At 45.7% G+C, this 27249-nt stretch overlaps 1 protein-coding gene across 1 annotated transcript in view; it reads right to left on the reverse strand.

The window, feature by feature from the left end:
• The window catches only part of ARHGAP31 (Rho GTPase activating protein 31), a 106734-nt gene that overhangs the window by 39006 nt on the left and 40479 nt on the right, over positions 1-27249 (reverse strand). The window contains exons 2-3 of the mRNA XM_079767419.1: positions 7660-7762; positions 4314-4458 (exon numbers count right to left, since the gene is read on the reverse strand). Of these exons, the coding sequence (XP_079623545.1) occupies positions 4314-4458; positions 7660-7762 (248 nt within the window). The remainder of the gene's footprint in view (positions 1-4313; positions 4459-7659; positions 7763-27249) is intronic.

Genomic DNA, 27249 nt, shown 5'->3' on the forward strand with positions numbered 1-27249 from the left:
CAGGATCCCTCGCTCCTTACCGCTCAGCTGGCTGCTCCTTAGTGGCAGGCTCCTTACTGCTTGGCTTGCTGCTCCTTAGCGCTGCCATAGAGGAGGGAGAAGGTCCTGCCACCATCACTGGGCTCGTCAGCCGTGAACCTGGCTTCTGGCTGAGGGGCGCTCCCCCTGTGGTAGCACACTGACCCCCAGGGGGCTGCTCCTGCATTGAGCGTCTGCCCTTGGTGATCAGTGCGCATCATAGCGATTGGTCATTCTGGTCATTCCACCATAACGGTCGCTTAGGCTTTTATTATATAGATTAAGTTACTTAATACCTGAGCATATTTAAGAGCTTTTAATTCTATTTTGAAATAATGTGTTAGTTCTGAGACAGATGTTAAATCTTTCTATTTACTAGCTATACAACCCCAGGCAAGAGTTTCTCATAAACTTATCACAAAAGAGACAATAAAATCTACTTCATGGAGTTATTTGTGAGGATTAAATGAAGTAATATTTGTAACAAGTTTATCATATAGTAAGCACTCAATAAATGAAAGCTATTATCATTCTTATTTTCCATTAATATTTTTTTCTAATTCTGTTATCCCATTGAGATATCATTCTACTTTAGCTGTGCAAGTGGGTTTAAATATCCTATATAATAAAAGACTAATATGCAAATCAACTGAACAGTGGAATGACCGGTCGCTATGATGCACACTGACCACCAGGGGGCAGACGCTCAATGCAGAAGCTGCCCCCTAGTGGTTAGTGTGCTCCCTCAGCGGGAGCGCTGCTCAGCCAGAAGCCGGGCTCACGGCTGGCGAGCACAGCGGCGGTGGCAGGAGCCTCTCCTGCCTCTGCAGCAGTGCTAAGGATGTCTGGCCGATGCAGGCCTAAGCTGTCAGTCAGACATCCCCTGAGGGCTCCCGGACTGTGAGAGGGTGCAGGCCAGGCTGAGGGACGCCCTCCCCCCCCCCCCACCCGAGTGCACGAATTTCCTGAACCAGGCCTCTAGTATCATTATAAGAATGTGTGACAATGTCATAGAGCTATTTCCATATCTCTGAAGAAGGTTTGCTTATATTATAATTCATTACTGTGATCAAAGCTATTATATGATAAATTCTTCAGCATAATTAACTTCAGTAGGTTCTACCTATGTAGAAGTCAGTTGTCACAGCAAAAGATTATTCTTCTCATTATTATTTTTAGATATATTTTTATTAATTTCAGAGAGGGAGAGAGAGGGAGAGAGAGATAGAAATATCAATGATGAGAGTCATTGATCAGCTGCCTCCTGCATGCCCTCTACTGGGGATCGAACCCACAACTCGGGCATGTGCCCTTGACTGGAATCGAACCCGAGACTCTTCAGTCCACAGGCTGACACTCTATCAACTAAGCCAAATCAGCTAGGGCAAAATATTCTTATATTATTTCTTAGAGTCAATAAACTGTTTAAATATAACATTAGATTTCCTTAAAATTTGTTGACAATAATATTGCTTTGGTATTTTCCTATTGCTGTGAGAGAACAGAATGACCAGCAAACTCAGGGAACAGAAGCAGGGAGAGATAAATATGGGTTTTGTTCTGAGCCTATAAACAAGAGCTAAGAAGAAACTTTATTTCTGAAATTTCTATACCAGGATTCTTATCTACCCTCAACTATCATAGAATGAAATTTAGTTAAAATAAGTTAGATTCATTTAGTTCTTTAACATGATGATATTCTATCATATTCAAAGATGATACTATTATACTGATAAGAGGATTAACCCTTTGCACTCGCTTGCTTTTTTCTCGAGCTGCTACCGATGCTAACCTTGTCGAGTCACACTCGACATCTGAGTGCAAAAGGTTAAAACTATGTAGAAAACAAACAACAGAGTCTTACATACTAATTACAACAACAATAAGATACATTTTTCGTTGATTCAAATTGGCAAATAATTTAACAAATTGAAAATTTTAGGTGTCAACAACAGTGCTGTGCTTCTTCCTGAGGTTCCCCTCCTCCCCCCACCCCCACCTCCCTTCCACTTTCTCTAAAACTTAGTGGAAAAAATATCCTGGGGTGAGGATTAACAAAACAAACATATATATATATATATATATATATATATATATATATATATATATATATACACATATTTATACATACATATATATTTATTTATATATTTACTAGAGGCCCAGTGCATGAAATTCATGCATGGGGGGGGCGGAATTCCCTCAGCCCAGCCTGTACCCTCTCCAGTCTGGGACCCCTCGGACATCCCTCTCACAATCCTGGACCACTGGCTCCTAACTGCTCACCTCCTGCCTGCTTTGTTGCCCCTAACTGCCCCCCCCGCACCGGCCTGATTGCCCCTTACTGCCTCTGCGTGCTGGCCTGATCGCCCCTAAGTGCCCCCCCCCCCCCCCCGCTGGCCTGGTCACCCTTTACTGCACCCCCTGCCAGCCTGGTCGCCCCCAACTGGCCCCCTCTGCTGGCCTGGTTGACTCTAACTGCCCCTCCGCCGGCCTGGTCACCCCAAACCCTCCCCACCCCCTGCTGGCCTAGTCGCCCCTCACTGCTCCCCCTGCCAGCCTAATTGCCCCCAACTGCCCCCCTGCTGGCCTGGTCGCCCCCAACTGCCCCCCTGCTGGACTGGTTGCCCCTCACAGCCTTGTCACCCCACGCAGCTTCGTTGCCCCCCCCCCCCCCCCCCCGCCAGCCTCGTCACCCCACGCAGCCTGCTGTTCAGTCATTTGGTCATCCCTCACTTAACCACCCTGCCGACCTGGTCACGCCACGCAGCCTGCTTGTTCAGTCGTTTGGTCATCCCTCACTAACACCCCTGCTGGCCTGGTCCTAGGCAGCCATCTTGTGAGGGCATGACAGTCAATTTGCATATTACCTCTTTATTATATAGGATAATAATATATTTTTAGTGGACATAATTTTTAAAGTAGAAAAAACTATAATCCTATGACTGAAATAAATGGTTGTTAATCTTTTGAGCATCTTTCTTTTTAATCGTCTTAATATACAACTGTATATCTAGTTTTTCCAATTACCATTATTAGTGTTTCCCTCTATCATTATAGATTCTTATATATAATGGCCCAACCCCAATTTTTAAAAAGCATTTACTTATTCCTATATCACTTCTAGTTGAAGAACCTTTTATGTGCTCAAAATAAATTCATCTAGAGCCACGAGAGAGATTCCTTCCAATGATCGCAACTCTTCCATAACCTTTATTTCAAACATCCCCTATGACCACTCCACTCTAACAGTCTCTTGACCTCACTGGGATGAATAATTCGTTGATCTACTTTTTCACTGTTATACACCCGTTTTATGCTCTCATTTCCTTTCTTATTCAGACAAAATTCCATGGTCAATTATTTCAATCACTCCCTTGCATACACTCTCATCTTCCTTCACCCCTCTTTTGCTGGCTCCACCTTGGATAAACCCAACTCTCCACCTCCACCCCTGCAGCAAATATTCAAGCCCTATTTTAATGCTATCTCTATAGGCATCCTTTAAGCATTCATTCTCCTTTCTACTTTTACTGTGGGCTCCCTATTTGGTGACCATGTAGCTGCTATTTAGGTGTTCTGCTCTTATCCATCCATCCTTCACCAACTCAGCTCACCCGTCTGTCCAGCACTCCTCTGGGCTGCTCTTCTCAGATTCTTTTCTCTCCCCAGCTTTTCTCTGACCTCTCTCTTGACCTCTGTTTGTTCTCTCTCCCTTCTCTATCCGCCTACCTCTTTCCCCAACCCCGCAAAGAAACACAGGAGGAATAGCCTGATAAAAATGAACCAGCAGTGCGTATAGAATCTAGTTTCAGGTTCCTGTCCTGCTGTGTGACCTTGGGCCAATCATTTCACTTCTCTGGTTCTTAGCTTCCGCCCTAAGCAATGACATACACTTGGTTAAATAAACCTGGAGATCATTTAACCCAGCTCTTAAAACAAACAAACATGATTCTGAAAACAATTAAAAAAAAATCCTCACCAGAGGACATGCTTATTGATTTTTTAAAAAATAATTCTTTAGTGCTGAAAGTATTACACATGTTCCCTTTTCTCCCCATTAGCCCCCTCCAGCCTGCCCCCCGCCGCTTGATTCTGAAAATGTAAGAAGGAAAAAAATGTAGCAAACAATCCCACTACCCTGCTTTCCTCACTATACCATGCTATGTCCGTCACCATGCTAAGATAATGTCATCCATCTGGTGAGTATTATTATTGTTATTTTAGTGTTGAAATCCTCCTTGGCCCATTCATGCATCCCACCCAGTAACCATAATGGAAATCCAAACACTTACCGTGAATTTCTCATAGAGCTCATACGTCAGGAGGGGGTTGGGCAGCTCCCTAAAGTAGAGTTTACAGAGTGAGCCCACACAGTGGATGTCCTGGAGGTACACTTCCCTTGTCAGATCTGGACATTGATCTGAGCCAAACTCTTGCCTGAAACAACACAGACAGAGACATAACAATCCCGGGAACATGTGTTCCGTGTCAGCAGCTGCTTAGGGGTAAAAAGACCCTAAAATGCTGATCTGACTATATTTTTGACCCTGATACAAAAAGACCTTCTATTTTGGGCACCAGAGAGCTATGAGAAGACTTCCACTTCAGATCTGGATCTTTCCTCCAAGCGGCTGTAATTAGAAAGAAAAATGCCCACTTACAAATGGGTTTCTCATGGCATTATGTTCACAGTCTCAGTGGCATGGAAATATGAAACAATTTGCCAAAAAAAGCCTGTTGAGATTTCAGCTTTTCCAAAATATTGTTCTAAATGAAGTCCTCTTTCTTGGAGGAGAGTCCAAAACTAGCGTGAGTGAGATTGTTATCACTCACATATTCATGTCAACAAACTTGTTTTATCTGGAGACTCAAACCCAAGGTTTGAGAACTCTAATCGATGATCTCTTTGATGCTGGATGGGATCTTCTAGGCTGCCTGGTAGTGGTTCCCACAGGATAGAAGAGCTTATAAATATCTTCTTAAACATCATCATCAGATTCTAGGTCTCATATCTAATTAAAAAACATTTCCTAATGAGGTTACATGAATATTCTGACCTAATATATACTTAAAATTAAAAATCGGTTTTAAACAATAACAAGTTTGAGCTTTACTACAGAAGAGAAGTTAGGGTTCCTGAGAAGTTAGGGTCCCTTGGTCAACCAAGCAGTGACAAAGTCAACGGGACTCCCAGGGCCAGCATTTCAAAAAACAGCTTGCCCATCCTCCTGTATTCTGCTTCTCCGTGTAACTGGGATAGGGAAATCCCTGATGAACCCCCCAAAAAACTGGGTAAGGCCTTGAAAGGAAAACCAGTGGCCTCATAAATTCATAGGCATGTGTTTTTGTAAGAGGGCAGAACAAGACCTAAAGCTTATTCATTTAATTAGCCAAAAATTTCCCTTGTGGAGGCTAAGGTCAGTCCTTAAGTGAAAAAGAATTGGCCATCGCCCAAGTGTCCCTCCATGATATCAACTACTGTGTAGTATATTTTAGTAAAGGTGAAAGATTTATGTGGTCTGAAGAGAAACCAGAGCATTGTGTAGTATATTTTAGAGCGAAGAGTAAACCATTCAAAGTATTTGCTGTTGTTGAAACTCTAAAAAATGTCACATTAGTTAATTAGTCAAATTATGTACTAACATAGATCCATTAAACTCTATAGTTACAATAAACCAGTTGTGTGTTTTTTTTTGTGTGTGTTTTTTTTAACAGCCATCACTTCTCTAGGAGTATAAAGGATGTTTTATTCCTTTAGTATAATTTTATTATAATTGAGATTTGAGAAGGAGGGGGAGAAAACCAAATAATAAGAAGAAGACAAAAAAATGAATTACCTGCACAATCTATTAAATTGTATATATTAATCTTGGAACAAGAATGTTTATATTGTTTTAAAAGTCTACATTTATAACTAAAAACATATAATAAATGTCTATACCCTATATAATAAAAGGTTAATATGCAAAGAGACCAAATGGCAGAACAACTGAATAACCAAGCAACTGAACAACCGGTCGCTATGATGTGCTCAGACCACCAGGGGGTGCGCGCAGAACATGGCAGGCGTCGACAGCAGGCAGCAGAGCATGGAACATGGCGGGTGTCAGCCACAGCGGGATGGTGGATCAGGTGAGTGGGGGCACCAACCAAGGCAGGACGCTGGTCACTGTCATTGGGGCGAGCCTCTGGTGGTTACTGAAAACTCTTTGCTCCCATGCGCCGCAGTCCCGCCCAGCACTTGCACCCACAGCCGGTGCCAGAGCTGCCACCCGCATTGGCTGCCAGTACCCCGCGCTGGTCCTGATTGCTCAGTGCCATCAGCTGGTGCGAGCTGTGGCTGCCGGCCCCGATCACCCCTGAGGGCTTCTCCACCTCCCCCTGCTCCTGAGGGGCGATCAGGGCAGCAGCCAGTGCTCGCACCCACTGACGGCGCCAGCCCCACTTGCACCTGCTGCTGGCACCGGCCCCAGTCGCTCTACACCATTAGCAGGTGGGAGCAATGGCTGCTGCCTTGATTGCTCCTCAGGAGCAGGGGGAGGTGGAGAAGCCAGATTCGTGCACTGGTGGGGTCCCTCCCTGTCCAGCTGGCCCCCGATCAGCCCTGATAGGGACTAGGCAAGACGGCCAGACATGCCCTGGAGCCTTCCTACGGTCCCTCCCTGCCCCAATAGTGCACTGGTGGGGTCTCTCGGCCTGGCCTGCGGGGATCGGGCCGAAACCAGCCTGGTGCACGGATTCGTCCAGGGCGTGTCACTCTCAGTCCCGATCTGCCGGACCCCAGCAGCAAGCTAACCTACCAGTCTGAGTGTCTGCCCCCTGGTGGTCAGTGCACATCATAGCTACGGGTCAAATGGTCAGTCACTTAGGCTTTTATATATATAAATTATTGTATTACTTTCCATATGAATAACTGTAAACCTACTTTTACCCCACCCTGTGTTCTCTCTCTATAGTGTGTATATATTCCCTTTATTTAATACATAGCACATATAAAATATACGCACACATATCTGTGTTTAGTGTGAAGGTTATTGTACTCTGAATTCAATATGATAGAAATTGTTTCCCCAAAATTCAAGAATAAATTTTAGAATTGTTTGGGATAAACCCATAGATTTAGAAATCATTTACCCATCAGTAATTTTTAAAATACCAGCATCAGTTAGAGAAATGCACCTTCATACAGACTTCTGAGTTCCCAAGCAGATGAAATATCAAAGGTTGGGTGTGTGCCAACAGAAAAAACTCACATCCATCTTCAAGTTCTGAACACTATATAATGGGATCTAACTGAGCTTTGGGTAAGCAAGTGAATTATTATAAATCATATTTCCCTAACTCGTAATTAAAATCACTTGCGTTCAATCGAATCCACCCAAGGAGGGTAAATCTAGTGTAAAACAAAGAAACAGATTCAAAGCCCTCAGGAGCTTTGTTGGAAAGAATGACATCAGACTAGAGCACTTCCTGATTAGATTAGGAACAGGCATCCGAAAACAGCAGCACTTGATCTTCTGCCCCTCCACCCTTCCCTCAGTCCCTTCAGGTTTTTAATATCCCAACACCTTCGGACAGAGATATGGACAGAGAAAGAATTATGAGAGAATTCTGTTGGGAGCTATTCTTTCAGCTTACCGTAGCCGTTGTATGTTTGAGGTGACTCCCGAAAGCCGATAAATTCCATCCACAATGCCATGAGTCTCTATAAATTCTGCACAGCTCTTCAATACATATGGAACTATGTAAAGGCAAAGAAAAAGAATAAAGTATTAGATATAAGTCTGACTGTTCTTCAAAGATATCCTTTGAAAAATCCAGGTAACTTCTAAGAGAAATAGGTATGGAACGCATGTGAGCTACAAGTGGAAACAATTACTTGTAAATGGTAGATGATGTTCCTTTACATTTTTAAAAAAATGGGTTTTTTTTCAAAGTTCAGAAAGGTCATGTATTTTAAGAGTTGGATTTTTTTTTTAAAAGTTGAAAACTAGGCAAACACTTAAATTTTGAAACCAGCAGTGACCTTGGAATTCCCACAACTCATTCCTCATTTCATGGATTCTCCAAGGTGGTTTCCTGACCAGCAGCATCAGCATCTCCTGGGAACTTCCCAGAATACAATTTACCAGGCCCCACTCCAGACCCACTGAATCAGAAATTCTGGAGGTGGAGCCCAGCAAACTGTGTTTTGTTTGTTTTGTTAATTCTCACCTGAGGTGATTTTTCCATTAATTCTTAGAGAGCGTGGAAGGGAGGGGGAGAGACAGAAAGAGAGAACATTGATGTGAGAGACACATCAATTGGTTGCCTCCCACACGTGCCTCAACCAGGGCTGGAGATTGAGCCTGCAACCGAAGTATGTGCCTTTGACCGGAATCGAACCCCGGACCCTTCAGTTCAAGGGCTGAGGCTCTATCCACTGAACCAAACCGGCTAGGGCGCAATCTGTGTTTTAAAAAGCCTTCCAGGTGACTGTTGTGTGATAAAATAAACATTGCTTATTCTACACATGAGGAAACCAAGGTGCAGGTAAATTTACTTACCTCACTCAAGATTACTTGCTGCTTATGAAAAATAATTAGCACATGAGAAAATGCTTATGATACAGGTAGGTAAAAGAAAAACAAGGCACAACATCAAGTACACATTGTGAATTCAACTATGTAAAAAAATTTTTTTCAAAGGAAAAAAGACTGGAAGAATGTCTGCCAGATTGTTAAAGGTGATTTAAGGTTCAAGTGTCGTTTTTTTTTTTTTTAAGGTGAGAACCATTCCACCCTGCCACCACCACCACCACCAAATGTGGTCCGTTCTGCATTCAATCTAGTCATTGATTGCAGGAGACCAACATGGCCTCTTGAATTCCTGCCACTCCAGACGTCCAGTGCTTGTGTAGAAGAGTTTGGGTATGCTGTCCTCTCCCTGGGGCTCTGGGGCTGACCCTGTTTGGCCCAGCTAGCTCCGTGACCCAGAATGGCAGCCATTAGCCTTCTGGATGGCATGGAGAGAATGGCAAGTCCCTTGCCACCCTGGGCCTTGGGCAGAGCCACCTGCGGTCCCTCCCTGGGAATGCAGTGGATGGTGGCTTGGCATGGAACTACCCAAGCCTCAGGCACGAACGTTTTCAGGCACAGAGGTAGTGTGGGAGCTCCATGAACTTGGGATAGCACTGTGCTCACTCCCCTAAAACATACCCAACCCATTAATGCCTTAGCTTAGAGTCAACCATTAATGCTTAATGCACAAGCTGGACTGCACCTGTACACGGGTAGACACCAGATGCTCAGACTCAACCTTCTTCCTGGATTCGCTATCACGATACTTCCTAAACAACTCCCCCACCATTTCCTTCAATGACTAACTATAATTGGAGGTGCTCAGTAAAATTCGCCATACTTCAAGTATTCAGCTCATCGCTCAAAGTCCAGGCACCCCAGAACCGTTCCCTTCTAGAACACATGACATGTTTTGCCCTGCCCTCCAGGACTGGAATTGGGGAGAAGTTTCTTAGTTCCCCCAGGTGGGAAGAAGGCAAGGAGTGGACTTAGAATTGGAAATATTGAGGCCAGAGACCACAGAGGTGGAACCACTCCCTGGGAGTGAACACAGGGTTGGAGCCGGTGCGGTGGGGGAGGGGCTGTGGGAGTAGGCAGGGGTGCAGAGCCTCTGCCTGGCTTCACCCGGAATATCTGTTTTATAAAGCAGGGTGCCTGGTTAGGTTTTTGTCTCCTGCCCTCAGGCCAATAAAGAAATAAGCAAGCAAGCAAACATACAAAGTTTTTGGCTTTTTTTTGTTTTCTTTTGAATCCTCACTGGAGGATATTTTTTCCATTGTTGTTGTTTTTTAGGTTTTTTTGTTTTGTTTGTTTTTTAGAGAGTGGGAGGGAGGGAAGGAGAGAGGAAAGAAGGGAGAGAAACATCAATTTGAGAGAGACACATCAATTTGGTTGCCTTATACAAGCACTTACAGGAGCCAGGGATCAACCTGTAACCCAGGTACATGCCCTTCACTAGGAATCAAACCTGCGACCCTTTGGTGCAAAGGCCGGCACTCTAACCACTGAGCACACTGGCCAGGGCTTTTTTTTTTCCCCCCCAAATCCCTGTTGTGCACAATAATGGTCGACTCTTTCCCCACCATGCCAAGCTGCTGTTCTGGAACCTGCCACATGCGGTCTGTGGTCAGGAGCACAGGTTTGGATGCCAAACTGCCTTTGTAACCTTGGACAAACATGTAAGGGTTCCGTTCCTCAGTTTCCACGTCTGTCAAGTGAGGGTAACTGCTATTACCCTCATAGCCAGGATTAAAGTAATACCTGTAAACATTTAGCACGGACCCTGGCACTTAAAAAGCACTCTGTGGCAGTTATTGTTTCTGCTTGAAGCTTATCTGTGGTGTACATTTATAGTTTGTGAGATACAATCTGGGTCTCACAAACTATAAACAGTTTGCCTCCTCCCATCCAGTGGGAAATTGGGTGAGAGCTGACCAAGCTCTTGCCAGTCAACACTCATCTCTGCTATTCAGAATGGCTTCTGTGTCCTCCTGTGGTAAAATGTCTCTATGTGAAGGTAACTTTGCTCACCTGAGGTTTCCTGCCTATGCATTTGGGTGGATCTTCATCACAGAAAGGCAGCAGAACGCAACAGTGTGGGGGCTGTGAGCGAGCGAGCGGTCCTGGGGCTGGCTTGGCCTCGGGGTGCTCCTCAGTGCGCGTCTGCCCTGGGTGCTGGCTGCTGTGCCCTGCAGGGCTCAAGTGGACGCGAGAGCTCTGAGCATTCCCAAGGAGGATTCGAACAGAGAGCTGCGGACTACAAGGGCCTTTATAAAGAACACTCCGGCCCTGACCGGTTTGGCTCAGTGGATAGATGTCAGTCCTGCGGACTGAAGGGTCCCCGGTTCAATTCCGGTCAAGGGCATGTGCCTTGGTTGAGGGGACATCCCCAGTAGGGGGTGTGCAGGAGGCAGCTGATCGATGTTTCTCTCTCATCGATGTTTCTAACTCTCCATCCCTCTCCCTTCCTCTCTGTAAAAAATCAATAAAATATATTAAAAAAACACAAAACACTCCGTGAAAGGGCTGGTGCGGGGTCCCCAACCTGCCCGGTCCTGCTCTCAGCTAGGGACCTCCCATCCCCACAGCTCTCCGCTGCAGCACCCCAGGCTCTGTTTGCTTTAAAGGTGGGCAGAACACATTCCCGGAAAGAGCCTCTGCCATACATTTACTCTGGCGTTGGTACAGAGGCCCTAGAACCTCTCGTCCCCGGCTCTGTTTAAACAGGAGGCAGTATTAAAACACGGAGAGGCCATGGCGGCAGGCCCCGAGGAGTGCTAGCTTTCCCGGATTCTCACCTAAACTGGAAGGTGTAGGAATCCTCCCTCGCACTCAGTAAATGGGAAAGGACCTGCTGCATCTCTGTTAATCCTCCAGCTGTGGAGCCCAGAGAGTGGTTCTCCGCGTGGCCCCAGATCAGGCCCAGCAGCAGCGATTTGATGCTCACCAAAGGTGAGGAACCACCCCTCTAGACCAGAGCTTCTCAGCCTTTTAAGTGCACACAGCGTCCGAGGAACTTGTGAGCATGCAAATGCCAGTGGAGTGGGAAAGGTCAAACATTGGCATTTCTAACAAATTCCCAGGTGATTAGGGACTCTGCCAATCTGCAACCCCCACGCAGGGTAGGTTGGGGGATGGTTTAAAGGTACTACTGGTGGGTGGTGTTGCAGGAGCTACTGAGAGTTTAGTAAAGTCTCAGGATTATTTTGACTATTGTCCCTGGGGTCCAAACATATTGGGGACAGCCAGGATTCTGAGCAGGGTAGAAGCTTGATACAAAATAGCTGAATAGTTATAGCTGGAAAAAAGCTTCCATTGTTAATTAGGCATGAGAGTGAGGTTGAGGTTGGAATCACAGAGCTAGTTCTGGGGGATTTATCTTGGATCCAAAGAACTTTAAGTCTCCTCCGACAGAGGTACATAGAGTTGCTGATTATGATATAACATTATTACTTCTTTGAATTGTTTCACTGATGGTTCTCTAAGTCCCTTTTTTTGTTTGTTCGTTTTTCCTGCATCAGCAATATTAAACGTTACATTTTCCTCTCAGCACAAAATAAATGTTGAGGTGATTTCTGATGGAAAAGACATTGCCTTTGATTTATGCTTTACCGTTTACAAAACATTTAAAAAATATATATTTTTATGGATTTCAGAGAGGAAAGGAGAGGGAGAGGGAGATAAACATCAGTGATGAGAGAGAATCATTGATCGGCTGCCTCTTGCACGCCCAACTTGGGATTGAGCCCGCAACCAGGGCATATACCCTAACTGGGTATTGAACTGTGACCTCCTGGTTCACAGGTCGACGCTCAACCACTGAGCCACGCCGACTGGGCTACAAAACATTTTTAGGCCTTTGTCTCATTTACTTCATCCTGGTACAACTAAAATTCATTTTATATTTACCAGCATAAATACTATGGGACACTTTCCTCAATTCCCTATCTCTTCAAGGGTTTAGTGCAGAAAAGGCCAGCAGTAAAATAATTTCTCTGAGTCCCCTCTCCCCGCAAAGAGGGAATTCTGCCATTTAGGACAACATGATGGATCTTGACAGCATTATGCTAAGAGAATTAAGTCAGACAGAGAAAGACAAATACCATACGATCTCACATTTTTGTGGCATTTAAAACAAACAAACAAACAAACAAACAAACAAACAAAAAAACCCAAACTCATAGAAAAAGAAGGAGGTAGAAGAGGGGGAGATGGAGAAAGGTGAGCAAAAGGTACAACTTCCAGTTACAAGACAAATAAGTACGCGGGATACAATGCAAAGGATGATGACTATAGTTCAAACTACTGTATGATGTATATGAAAGTAAAGTCTGTGTTCTCATCATAAGGAAAACAGATTTATTATTATTATTTTGTTTCTCTTTTTATCGTATCTGTGTGAGATGATAGATGCTAACTAAATTTATTGTGGTTATCATTTCACAATATATGTAAGTCAAACCATTATTCTGTACACCTTAAACTTACACAGATGTATGTCAATTATATCTCAATAAAATTAGAAAAGCCTGGCTGGTGTGGCTAAGGGATTGAGCATCGACCTATGAACCAGAAGGTCATGTTAAGATCCCCGGGCAGGACACATGCCTGGGTTGCAGGCTCAATCCCCAGTAGGGGGCGTGCAGGAGGTGGCCAATTGATGATTCTCTCTCATCATTGATGTTTCTGTCTCTCTCTCCCTCTCCCTTCCTCTCTGAAATCAATAAAATATATTTTAAAAAACTAGAAAAAATTTAAAGATTAAGAAATGAAAATGATACACAAATATAAAGAGTACAGAGTGACTGTCTTTGTCTTACTCCACCCTTTCCTATATTGAATGATAAAAAAAATGACACCCAGGGAAATGTCAATAGTAGTTACCTCTAGGTGGTAAGAAATAAATGATTTTTGCTATATTTTAATTTTGCTTTTCTGATTTTTTTAAAATGAGGACTTGGTACAAATAATTTTTTAAAAGAAAGAAATAGGTTTTTGAGAAACAGTTTCATTAAAGAAGCTGGAGGGCTTTCTGAAGTCAGTGAGGCAATTTCTAAATGTTTGTTGAGGTCCTTTTCAATGACCCTATTGAGGTAATTAGTCCTCGTTACATAGAAGTATTTGCCTAACCTGCTGGCCTGGTGTGGCCCAGGACAAGCTCTGCTCTGTTGCTGGGCGAGGCTCCTGGTGGCAGACTGCGTCCTAGAGTCCCCTCCCTTCCTCACTTTCAGGGTCTCAGATGCCAAGTCCACCAGTTCTTTCTTGTAGAAGTGGCCACCCCCACCCCCCGCCCCCCGGGTCCACAGCCTGACTCATCCCAGCTGGGCCCTTAGGTCTCTGCTCTCAATGCCCCTACTCCTTCCCAAGACAAAGATTCTCCTTCTACCAAAGCAGATGCATTGAGGGCTTATCTAGCCCAAGGGACAAAAAGGTGAATAAAATCTTTGTCCTCAAAAAGCCAAGAAGGGAATGGACAGTTACTGTGCACCTACTATGTGCTGATCCCTGAGTGCTACACTTTCATCCACTGTTCGTACCTAATACGATCCTCACATCACCTTATGAGGGAAGTATTTACCCCTTCTTTATAAAGCAGGAAAGTGAAACTCGGCGGTATTAAGTAACTGGGCCAGTATGAAACTATCAAGCAAAATATGTGAAGGGCCCTAGAGAGGCACTGAGAATGCGATAGAAGCTCTGCTAAAAAGATTGCACATGGTGGGGGAGGTCAGGCCAGGCTTTTCGGTGTAGAACAGAACAGGAAACTGCATTTGTAGAAGCAAATGTACCAGGGGGACCCAGTAGACATTTCTGAGACAGGACCCTCATCTCAAGGGGCTCACAAGGTTGTGAGATAAGTGGGGAAAAAGGTGACGCCATAAGAACTCTGATAGGGGTTCGTGCTGGTGACTTGAGATGCTATGATGTGATATGGTATGATCCAGTGAGGTGTAATGCATACTACTAAACACACAGGACTCTTGGTTAAGCACCTGGAATACAATAAAGCACTTAGTAAATGTCACCCACACTCTGGTGGGGATGAGGCGGGGACTGGTATAAACAAGGAGAGGAAGCGAGAAATAGTGTGGTGAATTCTAGGCATGCTGACCGGACCAATATGGGGGAAGGGAGGGAGAGTTTTTAACGATGGCCTAGGAAGGCTGCGTTCTGCCTTGACCTCCACGGCCAGACAAATCTTTCTAAAACACCGCCTTGATGATAAAGCTCTCCTACTCCAAAACATTCAGTGGCTCCCCATTGCTGGAAGAATGTCTAACCCAGGCAGCTCTCGGACTAGACTTTCAGCTGCCTTATCAGGGCTCACCCCAAGTTCTTCCCTCTGATGGAATAGTCCTTGGAGACAAGTGGGCGGGAGAGAGGGGGTAACACAAGGAAAAAGACTTTCCACAAACAGCACTGCAAAAAGAGAAAACAAGGCGCCCCTTCAGGCTCGGTGGAGAGGACCTCTGATGCTTTGTCGAGGATGAAAGGGAGGTGAGAGGCTCCCTCTCTTCTGGCTGTTGCCTGGAATTTAGTTAAGAAAGGTAGTGCCTTTCTGACTCCAAGAGAAGAGGCTGGTTGAGGGTGGTGATATACCTGGGACCACACTTCACCCGCGAATGAATGAGCTAGGGGGAGCAGTCTAGGAGAGACGGTCCGGCGCGTCTGGGAGGGAGGTGATTGTGGCCACGAGGAAGGGTGGTGCTGGTAGGGAAGAAGGGTGGGGTGTGATGAAACTCCAAACTTCGAAAACAAACCTCCCGGAGCCCCCACGTGGCCTTTGTTCACCTTGTGCGGAGGAACCGCGCAGAGGGATTTTGTCCTGTCGTGGAACACGTAGGCTACCAGGCTTTGCTTCATGTACAGACTTCTCCGGGCTCATCCTTCCTACGGTCTGAGGTTGCTCTCAGGGGATTTGTGGGGCAGATACCACTCACTTCACGGGGCTGCTCGGGGATGACGGAAAGATCTCCCAGTCACCCCGCTGCATATTCCCAGGCCTCGTTTGCGAGCAGCGCTTTCCCCTACATTGCCAACAAATCACTTAAATCCTCAGTGAAACTATAGGAAGACCACAGCCAGCTTGAACCGCCAGACCCCGACTTTATTCCTGGACTAGCAGCCCCTCTCTTTCTCGCCACCCGCTCCTTGGGATGGCATGATCTCGCTGATGGATAAAGAGGAGGGCCGCATGAGCCTCAGAGAGAGTGCCGTGGGCGAAGGGGCGGGAGCTGAGTCGGTTAGTGAGAGATCAACAGGGAAAATAAACCTGCTTCTTGAGTTACATGCTTCACTGAAACCAATCATCTTAAGAATGAGGACAATGTAAGTTTTTCCCTCGTCGGAGGTATCCAGGCCATCTATTTTTTTTCCATGCCCAGTGGGTGGTTATGGGATGTACTAAGCAAATGCTAAGTGGTGTCCCATGCTTAGCAATCATTATTGCATTTACTTCTCACAACTCTGCTGTGTGGGAATCACTCTTCCTATTTTGCACCGTGAACCAAGTGCTGGGTCTAGATCAGGGGTCTTCAAACTTTTTAAACAGGGGGCCAGTTCACTGTCCCTCAGACCGTTGGAGGGCCGGACTATAGTTTTAAAAAAAACTATGAACAAATTCCTATGCACACTGCACATATCTTATTTTGAAATAAAAAAACAAAACGGCAAAAACACCCGCATGTGGCCCGCGGGCCGTAGTTTGAGGACGCCTGGTCTAGATGGTGGCGACTGTGTCTTCAGATCTAACACCCGATGACCTGTGACCTCCTGGATGAAACTGGGGAAGAGGAGCTGGGCTAGAAAGGAGGAGAGCAGACCCGACTTCTCCCTGCAGTGTCCAGAACCTCCTGGTTCCGGCTGAGATGTAGGTTCTCTAGAGCAAAGCGGTAGCATTATTTTGTGTTAGTTTTGTTTTTCTCACTTGCGCTGTTAAGGACTCCCCAACTCGCCCCACCCATCTGAATGGAAATTTGTGTTGAATAAATACAGACTTCCATCTCAGAAAGTTTATACAGATCTCCTTGGGTATGGCTGGACTCGTGCTAACCCCATGCTATTTTTATTATCATGGAGGCTGGAGTCCTCCAGGGACTTGGCTTTAAGCGGTGCCGAGTTCATCTGAAGGTCCCTCTGACTGATGTGACTGTGCCCTGCGAGCGAGAACCACCTCCTCTTGCTTATTGTACCTTCTGGTTTCCCAGGAGGCTCCGCTTCCTAATGGTTTCCAGACCCATGGCACCATGGGTTCTTTTTCATTTCTCTCTGTGTGTTTTAGAAATCGATTTTGCTGACGAAAGATGAGTATTTAGAAAAAACAACCATGGGCGGCCCACGAAGTCTATGTGAAGAAGGGCCAGGTAGCGCTTATCAGCTCCTCCCTGCACACCCCCTCCCAGCATCCTTTCATTTCCTGCCCAATATTCCCGAGCCGCAGGCAGCCATTGTTTCCAGACGGCTTTGCTTGGAAGTCTGGGTCCCGGGCCTCCCAGCGCTTCCTGTTGTTACAAGGCCTCTCTTTCCTGCCCAAAACAACGGCACTTCCCTGCTGGATGTAACCCTTTTGGGGCAACTCATTTCTTCCATGTGCTTGCTCAGTGCTGCAAATACTGGGTGCTCATTAACTATATTTAAATTATTTCTCATTATACAAGTACCACAAGTAGAAAAATTTTACGATACAGACAAGCAAAAGTTTAAAAAAATCACCAAATCTCATCTCCTCTGTTACACTGGAGACCTCTTTGGGGGCCATGCATTCCAACTATGCGTCTACATCCACAGAACTTAGCAAGGGGACCCAACAGTTGCAATGGAGGCGGGAAGGTCTGTCTGGAAACCAGCCTCCTGCAGGTTCTCATACTACATCGGTTGGTAAAAACTTAAGAAAAGTGCAGACTCCAAGAAGATCCCTCCCTGCCACCCTGCCCCCTCTGTAAATTCTGGGGCTACCCTTGGAGAAACTCTGAAAGCAATTCTCTTTTAAAAGTTTGTTGAAAGAATTTTGGAGGAGCTGAGCATGGAGGAATTGAACATGAGGAGCTGGGGAGGTGGCAGAGCAATGGCGTTGTTGGGACATTTAGGACTGGGAGTCTTCTCAGTCGGTCTCCCTGACGGCTGCCAAATGAGCTTTCAAAAACACAGATCTAACTGTGTGTGTTTCTAGTGAAGACCACGGTCCACAGCGGAGCAGGCTGGGTTCTTTGTGACTCTCCCCAAACACTACCTCTCTAGTCCCATCACATTCCCCACAGTTCCCTGAAGACCACCCCTCCGGCCTTTGCATTCTCCTTCTGATTAAAATGTTCCTTCTCTCCCCCTCAAATAGGATACATCGCCAAAACCAGGACACAACGCTCTGCTGTGCTGTTGAGAATTCTGGACACTATTTTATGATGCAAATCAAGATATCCTAATTTTTATGAGTTTCTGTGTTGGAGCCTCAGGGACCATAGTTATGGGATACGAAGTATCATATTTTGGAGACTAACACTCCCTCCTACCCCCACCCTCACCCCCGACACATCCCCACAAAGAGATAGGCTCCTGCAGAGACTTCACCTTGACCTTTGCAGGTATTTGGTGATTATCTTTCCATAAAATCAGGCAAAAGTTAGTAGCAATCTGTGGTTTGTTAAAACAGCAAGGGATGATAATGTTCAAGCTTTTATCCTGAGGTTTTGCAGCTCAGAGTTACTTGGTAGTCTCTGAAATGTCTCCTACAAAGAATCAGCATTCACTCAGAGGCAGCTACTGCAATCACCAGAACAGCTCACTCCTCATCTCACACACAACTGTTACACCCTTGCTCTCGGTGCATCTTCAGAAGTGGTTCTCAGCGGGCACATTCAGGATTCAGGCTCAGTGCTAGAGATGGCACAACGCATTACTGTCACATTTCTGGGCACCTCCTTAGAGGACGGGGAAGTCATAAACACTATATAAAGGACGTTCACAACTAGTAAAGAAAAGGCTTGTTTACCACGCAGACACTTTGAGTTCCAGAGTGAGAGGAGCTAGGTACCAAACAGATCTCTTTGATTTCTAACTTTTATTCTGCTCCCCCTTTCTTAAACAGCTTCAGAATTGGATTTTTTTTTTCTTTTGCCATTTGCTGTTTGCAATAGAACATGTCAGCAGTCACATGGTGACAGGTGGATACTAGAAATATTGGGGGAACACTATAAAGTATATGACTGTCTAACCACTGTGCTGTACACCTGAAACTAATCTATAATAATAAAAGCGTAATATGCTAATTAGACTGGACAGCCAAACAACCTTCCAGACATCATTCCAGACGAAGCCACAGCGATGGGGGTCAAGGCAGAGGTGGTTAGGGGCGATCAGGCAGGCAGGCAGGCAAGCAGTTAGGGGCAATCAGGAAGGCAGGCAGAGTGGTTAGGGGTGATCAGTCAGGCAGTCAGAGGGTTTAGGGGCGATCAGGTAGGCAGGCAGAGTGGTTAGAGGCAATCAAGCAGGCAGGCGAGTGGTTAGGGGCGATGAGGCAGGCAGGCAGGCGAGCGGTTAGGAGCCAGTGGCCCTGGATTGCGAGAGGGATGTCTGACTGCCAGGATCAGGCCTAAACCAGCAGTCGGACATCTTCCGAGGGGTCCCGGATTGCAAGAGGGTGCAGGCCGGGCTGAGTGACACCGCCCCCCGCCCCCCATGCACAAATTTCATGCTCCGAGCCTCTACTACAAAATAATATTGACTGTAAACTGTAATTGAAAAATAAAATTAAAGAAAAGAAAATGTCAGCAGTCAGATCTGCTCCAAGGGTAGGGCAGGAATGGGCAGCTCTTAAGCAGGAGCTCTTCTCTGGGTACATGGAAGGGGCCAGGGATGCCTCTGGGGAGCTCTGGACACCAGAGGCCAGCAGTCCATCCTGTGAGCAACCATCTAGATGAGGCTCCGAATGAAGACTGAGTCCCTACTCAAGCTTGCACACAAGGAGGCCACTGCAGAGTTTCCAGGAAGGAAATGACGACAAGAAATCAGTGTTTTCAAAGGGCTGTCCGGATCAATTGCAGTTAGGAGAGACTGGAGGCAGAGAGACCTTCTGAAAACAAACCCAGGCACTGTGTGACTCACCTCCAGTCACTTCCTCTGGGAAGCCACCCCTGATCCCCAAAAGGAGGGAGCCCTGGTGATACCGTCTTAGAGCAACCAGTACACAATTCATACTTAACTGAGGGGTTTTTGTTTCTGTGATTTTAAATTTCTGCTTTTTTTCTATTCCGTAAACTCCATGTGGAGCTATGTCTCTCTTACTCAATTTATAGGACACCGCCCATGACCTTACCTGGCCGTCTAGTAAGGGTCCTGTGCCTGCAAGAGCACCTGGAACAAGGCAGAGTGCGCACATGGGCCAATGTGCGAAGCCAGATGCACGGGCGTCCACGGGCCCCATGTAGGACGTTCCAAGGTGACATTGTCTCAGCAAGGACCAGAGTACACCTTTGTCTCCAGTGCTTTTCCCCTTCCCAACTGCCTATCTATTTTCTCCTTCCCAGCCACCTCATTCTCACCCCCCAGCAGCTACTTCATAGTCTAGTCCCGTGGTCGGCAAATTGCGGCTCGCAAGCCACATGCTGCTCTTTGGCCCCTTGAGTGTGGCTCTTCCACAAAATACCACGGCCTGGGCGAGTCTATTTTGAAGAAGTGGTGTTAGAAGAAGTTTAAGTTTAACAAATCTGGCTCTCAAAAGAAATTTCAATTGTTGTACTGTTGATATTTGGCTCTGTTGACTAATGAGTTTGCCGACCACTGGTCTAGTCCTCCTCTCCACCGGCTGGTCAACCAGAATCCTGGAATTTTGGAATGTCAGAGTTGGAAGAGACCTTAGGATCACCCTTAGAAACTGCTTGATTCAGTGCCAGGAAACTGAGGCTGCAGGAAGTTTGGGCACGTATCCAAGGTCACCAGCTCCACAGTGGTAAGGCCCTGGAGTTGGAGGGAGGCTGAGGAGAGGGGATGGAGGTGTTGAAACTGATTAGGATTCCTTTCCTTCCCAATTTTGAGGATCCCGGTTTAAGTGCCTGCTAGGCCTCTCTCTGCCCCAGACGAACTAACCCTTTGATGTCAGAAGTAATGTAGGGTATTTAAATTTAGGTGCACTCTTAGCAGTCAAAGTGAATCAAGTATGTTTATAGGGTCTCCACATGTAAAACCCTGTGCCAGACTTTTGGGCTTCAAAGAAGCATCTTATTCTTAGAAGACACTGCCCCTGACCTCAGCTGACAGTCTAGTTAGTTCAATTACATGCAGTTAAACTGTGGGTAGAACAAAAATGTCAGGAAGAGCCCTTTCTAGTTCCCTCTCCAGCTGTCAGGCAGGAGACAGTTGGGTTTAATGATCCCCCTGGAGAGAGAAGAGGGCGTCAGCTGCCAGAGGCTGTGTCTCCACCTCTACAAATTTGCTTTCTCTTCTTAAAAAAAAGTGAGTAGCCGATCCTCTGCAAGGGGGAGGGGTTTGTTTATTGTTTTAAAGACCTCACGATTCCTGTTTAAAGAGGGTGTAGGCTTGCAAGGGGTTGTTCCAGGCTTAAATTCCCTGAGAAAGGGAAGTAGAGGCTCTGAGGGTGGAGTGGGGTACCCTCGGGCCAGGGACTCTGGGGGGAACACAGAGGAAAGTAGACTTGAGCTGGTTGAGGAGATCCGGGGACTTAGTGGGACAACCAGCTCTGCACAGAGGACCGGGCAGCCCTGGTGCCATAGGACCCAGTGGCTGACTCGTCAGGACCGAGGTGATGTGACCCATTCTCAACCCAGAGGATCTGAGACAGACTGAGCACAGTGGGCACTGGGTGCTCACAAAAGAGAGGTGGGCAAGGGCTGGCAGAGCCCTTTCTGACTTCACCTAGTTCATGTCCCAGCACTCTGGTTCGGAACCACTTGTTCAGCTCCCCTGTGGCCCTCTCTCGTTGACCTTTCCTCAGCACCTGGGAAGAGAGACAGACCAAGGAACAGAAGGGCCCTTGTCGCAGTCCTCTCCATTACCCATACTGTCTCAGAGGCTTCCCAGATTCATTTGTCCATCAGGGATATTCTTTGGCACCTACTGTAGGCAGGGGTGCTGGGTGCTAGGTGTTATGTGCCAAGGACACCAAGGAAAGAAATATCAGAGGCCCCATCTTGAGGGATCTGAGTCTCCTGGGAGGGAATTCACCTAAATTACACTCCTCTACTGTTCCTGGTGAAGGGGACAGAGCCTGGGTTCAAATCCTCCCACTGTCACTTCCTACCGTGAGACCTGGACGTGTCTTCTCTACGCCAATGGCATAGTCCTGGTGTCCCAGGTCAGTTCCAGTTTACGCCCGTTATTCTCTATAATTACAGATAGTGAGCCCTTTCATTTAAAAGTTTCCCAATTTTCATAAAAAATTATATGGTTACCTTACTCATAATGTTCATTTCCCTTAATTATAAACTGGAGTTAATAATAATAAAATCTACCTTATAGGGTAGTTGTGAGATGTAAATAAAATAATCTGCCCTAGCCAGTTTGGCTAATTGGATAGAGTGTTGGCCTGCCAATGGAAGGGTCCCGGGTTCGATTCCGATCAAGGGCACATGCCCAGTTTGTGGGCTCGATCCCCAGTAGGGGGCATACAGGAGGCAGCCGATCAATGATTCTCTCTCATCATTGATGTTTCTATCTCTCTGTTCCTCTCCCTTCCTCTGTGAAATCAATAAAAATATTTAAAAAAAATAATCTGCAAAGTGTTTGGAATAATGTCCCAATAAACTCCCAATAATACTGGCCATTGCTATTGTTATTTTTATTGTGATTACTGTCCCATTGGCCTTTGGCCTGTAGAGTGAGTGGGTTCCTCTCCTTATTCCTCGCACCCAGCACCATGTCCTGCCAGTAGAGATTCTGACTCGAGGTCTACCTAAGGGCATCGGAACCAGGCTTTAGCCACAATAGGTGAATGCGCAGAATGGCAGGTGGTGGCCTGTCCTGAGAATGCTGCTCCCTATCTGGTCTCAGACAGAAGACTGGGAAATGGAGGATGTTCTCTTAATTCCTTTTCTGAATACAGTTGCCAGGGAAAATGCAGAGCTCCCAGTTAAATTTGAATTTCAGATAAACAACAAATACTTTTTAGCATAAGCATGTCCTTAGTATTTCATGGAACATACACCGAAACATGATTTGTTGTTTACCTGAAATTCAAACTTAGTTGAGTGTCTTGTATCTGTATTTGCTAAATATGGCAACTTTATTTCTGAGTCCATTTTCCATGCTGTGCTGTCCCACGCTCCACAGCAGTGTTCCCTTTAGGCCTCATACAAAGCCACAGCCATGAGTATTCCCTGACTCCTATTTGCATTATTGGCCAATCCTAGGCCCATTCATGGGACACCTCTGGCGACTTAGCTCCCTCCAGCAGGAGGAGGTAAGAAAAGGGTGGGGCAGCAGAAGGTGTGAATGTGTCGGGAGCCAGAACCCTCACTGGGTCAGAGGCACCTGGATGTCCAGAAGTGCCCATGAACTTCCTTCCTGCAGAGAGAGGGGAAGGTGGTCTCTGGGAGGAAAGGGAGAGCAGGATGAACCCAGTCTTGACATCTAATCAGGGTTTCTCTTTTCATGGGTTTCTTCGTCTTCTAAGCCTGACTCTGCATATTCCCACCACCTGGTGGCCCTTCTCCTTGGCTACCAAGCACATTTTTGATTGCATGAGTATGTGGCTGAGTGGGGGTGCCTTTGTAGCTCTCTTTTAAGAAAGGAGAGAGCAAGACCAGGCAATCTTTCAGTTTAGGAAGTATAAACTTTTGGGGTATCAATTCCTCCTGCTCCTCCATTTTCCTTAGGACATTTACTGCATGCCAGGCATTGGGTTAAGTATCTCATATATATTACTTCATTCAATCCATTCAACTCTGCAAGCCACGTATAAATATTCTCATTTTAGAGATGAGAAATCAGGGCGGAGAGAGGTTTATTCCCTTGTTGAACATCATTCAGTTTGCAAGTGTTGGAGCCAGTACTTAAGCTGAGTCTCTCTGACTCAAATCTTACTCTTTTTTAAAAATATATTTTTTATTTATTTCAGAGAGGAAGAGAGAAGGAGAGAGATAGAAACATCACTGATGAGAGAGAATCATTGATTGGCTGCCTCCTGCATGCCCCACACTGGGGATCTAGCCGGCAACCAGGGCATATGCCCTGACTGAGAAACGTGGCCTCCTGGTTCATAGCTTGACACTCAACCACTGAGCCACCCTGGCTGGGCTCCAAATCCCACTCTTAACCAGCCTACTACTCTGCTCCTTTTTCAGAATTCATCCTGGCTCTTTCTACGTGCTCCATAACAATTCCCTGAATGAATGCATGATTGGATGTATAAATGAATGTATCTAGACCTGAGAAGTCACATTTGCCTCTGTAGACTCTCTGGACAATGCTCAGCAATAGAATTATTGGTCATCAGATGTCTATAGATTTTTTATTTTGAAAAGTCATCGAAGTATAATTTGTGACCAAGTATTTTATGGCTACTAATCTCATCACAATATTTTGTGTATTTGTTTTTAGATGGCAATGTTTTTGTTGAAGACCCTGACTCCTATGGGTCTTGATGCTCCTTGTTACATTTTTGCATTTAATACAGTTTTGGGGGAGCATATTCTCTGTTAACTCAGGATTCAGCTGCCTTTTTGGGAAACTGTCCTTGTGGGACTCTCAAATCATAGCCTCTGGCTGGACCCTGCCTTTTTAAGAATCATGCTCTGACCTTCAATTTTATGCGAACCATCAGTAACCAACGGTCTCTGCATAGCTCTGAGTATTCCATTGAGAAATTTCATTTTCTTTTGATCTTGATGTACATTTGGTACTAATTTTTTTTGGTGTGTTTCCATTTACACATGAATGACCTCAGTCTGTTTTTAGCAGAGCACTGCTAGAGCTGGGTAAAGATGAGGGCTTATTAACAGAAAAATTCTTGAAGCTGCTGGCCTCGAATAGAACTGCTTTTTCAAAGCACATACCGTGATAGTACACACTGTTACACACACTCACACATACACACTGAGTCACAGGACATCAGGCTGGGAAACACAGAGGGACTTTACTTTGAGGAATGTGATAACGAATATGAAAAAGTAAAACAATCACCATTTTAAGAAAAAAGTGGTGAGGACCAGGTTGGGTACAAGCTGTGCTATGCAGGGTCTGGTATGGTTTAGATCAACATTCCAGAAGTGCCCAGAACTCCTAAGTCTTGTGTCAGAAAGTGAGAGGGCACCTGGGAGACCCCTGGGAAGTAGCAGGAACGTCTTGCATTCAGATTTCTGATTGTTGCAGTGATGGGCTTTTTAATCAAGATACATGCTTGGATAAGCATTAGCCTATTTAAGAAAAGAGCAAAGCAGAATAATACACGTGGGATTGTCTCAGATATCCTTGGCCATATGTCTAACAAAATTAAAGTGTTCCAAGAACAGGGTCACTTAAATTCCTCCTGGAGAACGCAGCCTTGGCTTGTGTGCAGAAGCAATATCCACACCCGTGCTGAGAATGAGGCTGGTACCTCACATCCGTGGGTTTTGATCTGATCCTCACCAGACCCTGTGAGGTAAGCATTATCATTCTTATTTCCAGAGGGGGGAACTGAGTCTCAAAGAAAGAGGCTCCTTGTCACATCACACAGCTGATAAGTAGCCCAGGCTCTGTCCACCCCAGATGGCAGCTGCTGCCGATGGGGTCGAATGGTGCCAATTTTCATAGACACAAGAGTTACTCCTCTATCTAATTACTATCTCAAGTCACTAATTGCTACTGGAATTATTTATAGATGGCATTTATGAGCCATGCCTTTGGAGACCTTTGTGGATTTCCAATTTTAGGGATATCATTAGAGCACTTAATTTATATGATAAAATGAGAAAAGAACAAGTCTCCTTAAGAGATGGCCCCTGGGATGGACTAAGCTCTTTTCTGGCTAAATTATTAATTTCTACAGACCAGACACTCAATGTGTGCCATAAATGTGTGGCTCAGCAAAATTAGAAATGACTGCATGACATGCATCTCATTGCATTTAAATATCTTATCTAATAAAAGAATAATATGCAGATTGACCATCATTCCAACACACAAGATGGCTGCCCCCATGTGGTCAAAGATCCTGCCCCCATGTGGACACAAGATGGCCACCAAAAGATGGCCAGCAGGGGAGGGCAGTTGGGAGGGACCAGGCCTGCAAGGGAGGGCAGTTGTGGGCGATCAGGCAAGCAGGAGAGGGCAGTTGGGAGGCACCAGGCCTTCAAGGGAGGGCAGTTGAGAGGGACCAGGCCTGCAAGGGAGGGCAGTTGGGGGCGATCAACCCTGCAGGGGAGTGCAGTTAGGGGTGACCAGGCCAGCAGAGGAGGGAAGTTGGGGGCAAACAGGCTAGCAGGGGAGCAGTTAGACATCAATCAGGCTGGCATGGGAGTGGTTAGGGGGTGATCAGGCTGGCAGGCAGAAGCGGTTACGAGCAATCAGGAAGGCAGGCAGGCGAGCAGTTGGGAGCCAACAGCCCTGGATTGTGAGAGGGATGTCCCAGATTGGAGAGGGTGCAGGCTGGGCTGAGGGACACCCCCCCTGTGCACCGGGCCTCTAGTGTGTGTGTGTATATATATATATATATATAGATAGATAGATAGATAGATAGATAGATAGATATAGATATAGATATAGATATAGATATAGATATAGATATAGATATAGATATAGATATATTTCAGAGAGAGGAAGGGAGAGAGGAAGAGATAGATACATCAATGATGAAAGACAATGAATGATCGGCTGCCTCCTGCATGCCCCTTACTGGGGATCGAGCCCGTAACCTGGGCATGTGCCCTGACTGGGAATGGAACAGTGACCTTCTGGGTCACAGGTCGACACTCAACTGCAGAGAGCCACACCAGCCTGGCTCATTGTGGTTTTAACTTGCATTTCTCTAGTGGCTAATGATGGTGACCATCTTTTCTTATGTTTATCCATCTATATGTCCTCTTCAGTGAAATGTCTGCCCATGTCTTTGGCCCATTTCCTAATTGAGTTTGACTTTTTTTGTTTTTTACTGCTAAGGTTTAAAAGTTCTTTATATATTCTACACTGAGCGGCCAGATTATTATGATCTCTGAATGCATAATAATCTGGCCACTCAGTGTGTGTGTGTGTGTGTGTGTGTGTATTAGAGGCCCGGTGCATTAATTTGTGCATGGGTGGGGTCCTGCCAGCCTGGCCAGGGGGAGGGGACATGGGCGGTTGGCTGGCCTGCCTGCTGGTCAAACTCCTGGTCGAGGGGACAATTTGCATATTAGCCTTTTATTATATAGGATATACACTGAGTGGCCAGATTATTATGCATTCAGAGATCATAATAATCTGGCCACTCAGTGTATATATTAGTCCTTTGTCAGATATGTGATTAGCAAACATTTTATCCCAATCTGTATGCTGTCTTTTGACCTCTTAACCAGGGTCTTTGGCAGAGAAAAGGTTTTAATTTTGATGAGGTCCAATTTATCATTTTTTGCTTTTATGAATCATACTTTGGTGTCAAGTCTTAGAACTTGTTGCCTAGTACCAGATCCCAAAGATTTTCTGCACTTTTTTTTCCAAAAAGTTTTATAGTTTTGCATTTTACATTTAAGTCCATGATCTATTTTGA

The sequence above is a fragment of the Cnephaeus nilssonii genome (assembly GCF_951640355.1).
Source record: "Cnephaeus nilssonii genome assembly, chromosome: 3".
NCBI classification, from domain to species: domain Eukaryota; kingdom Metazoa; phylum Chordata; class Mammalia; order Chiroptera; family Vespertilionidae; genus Cnephaeus; species Cnephaeus nilssonii.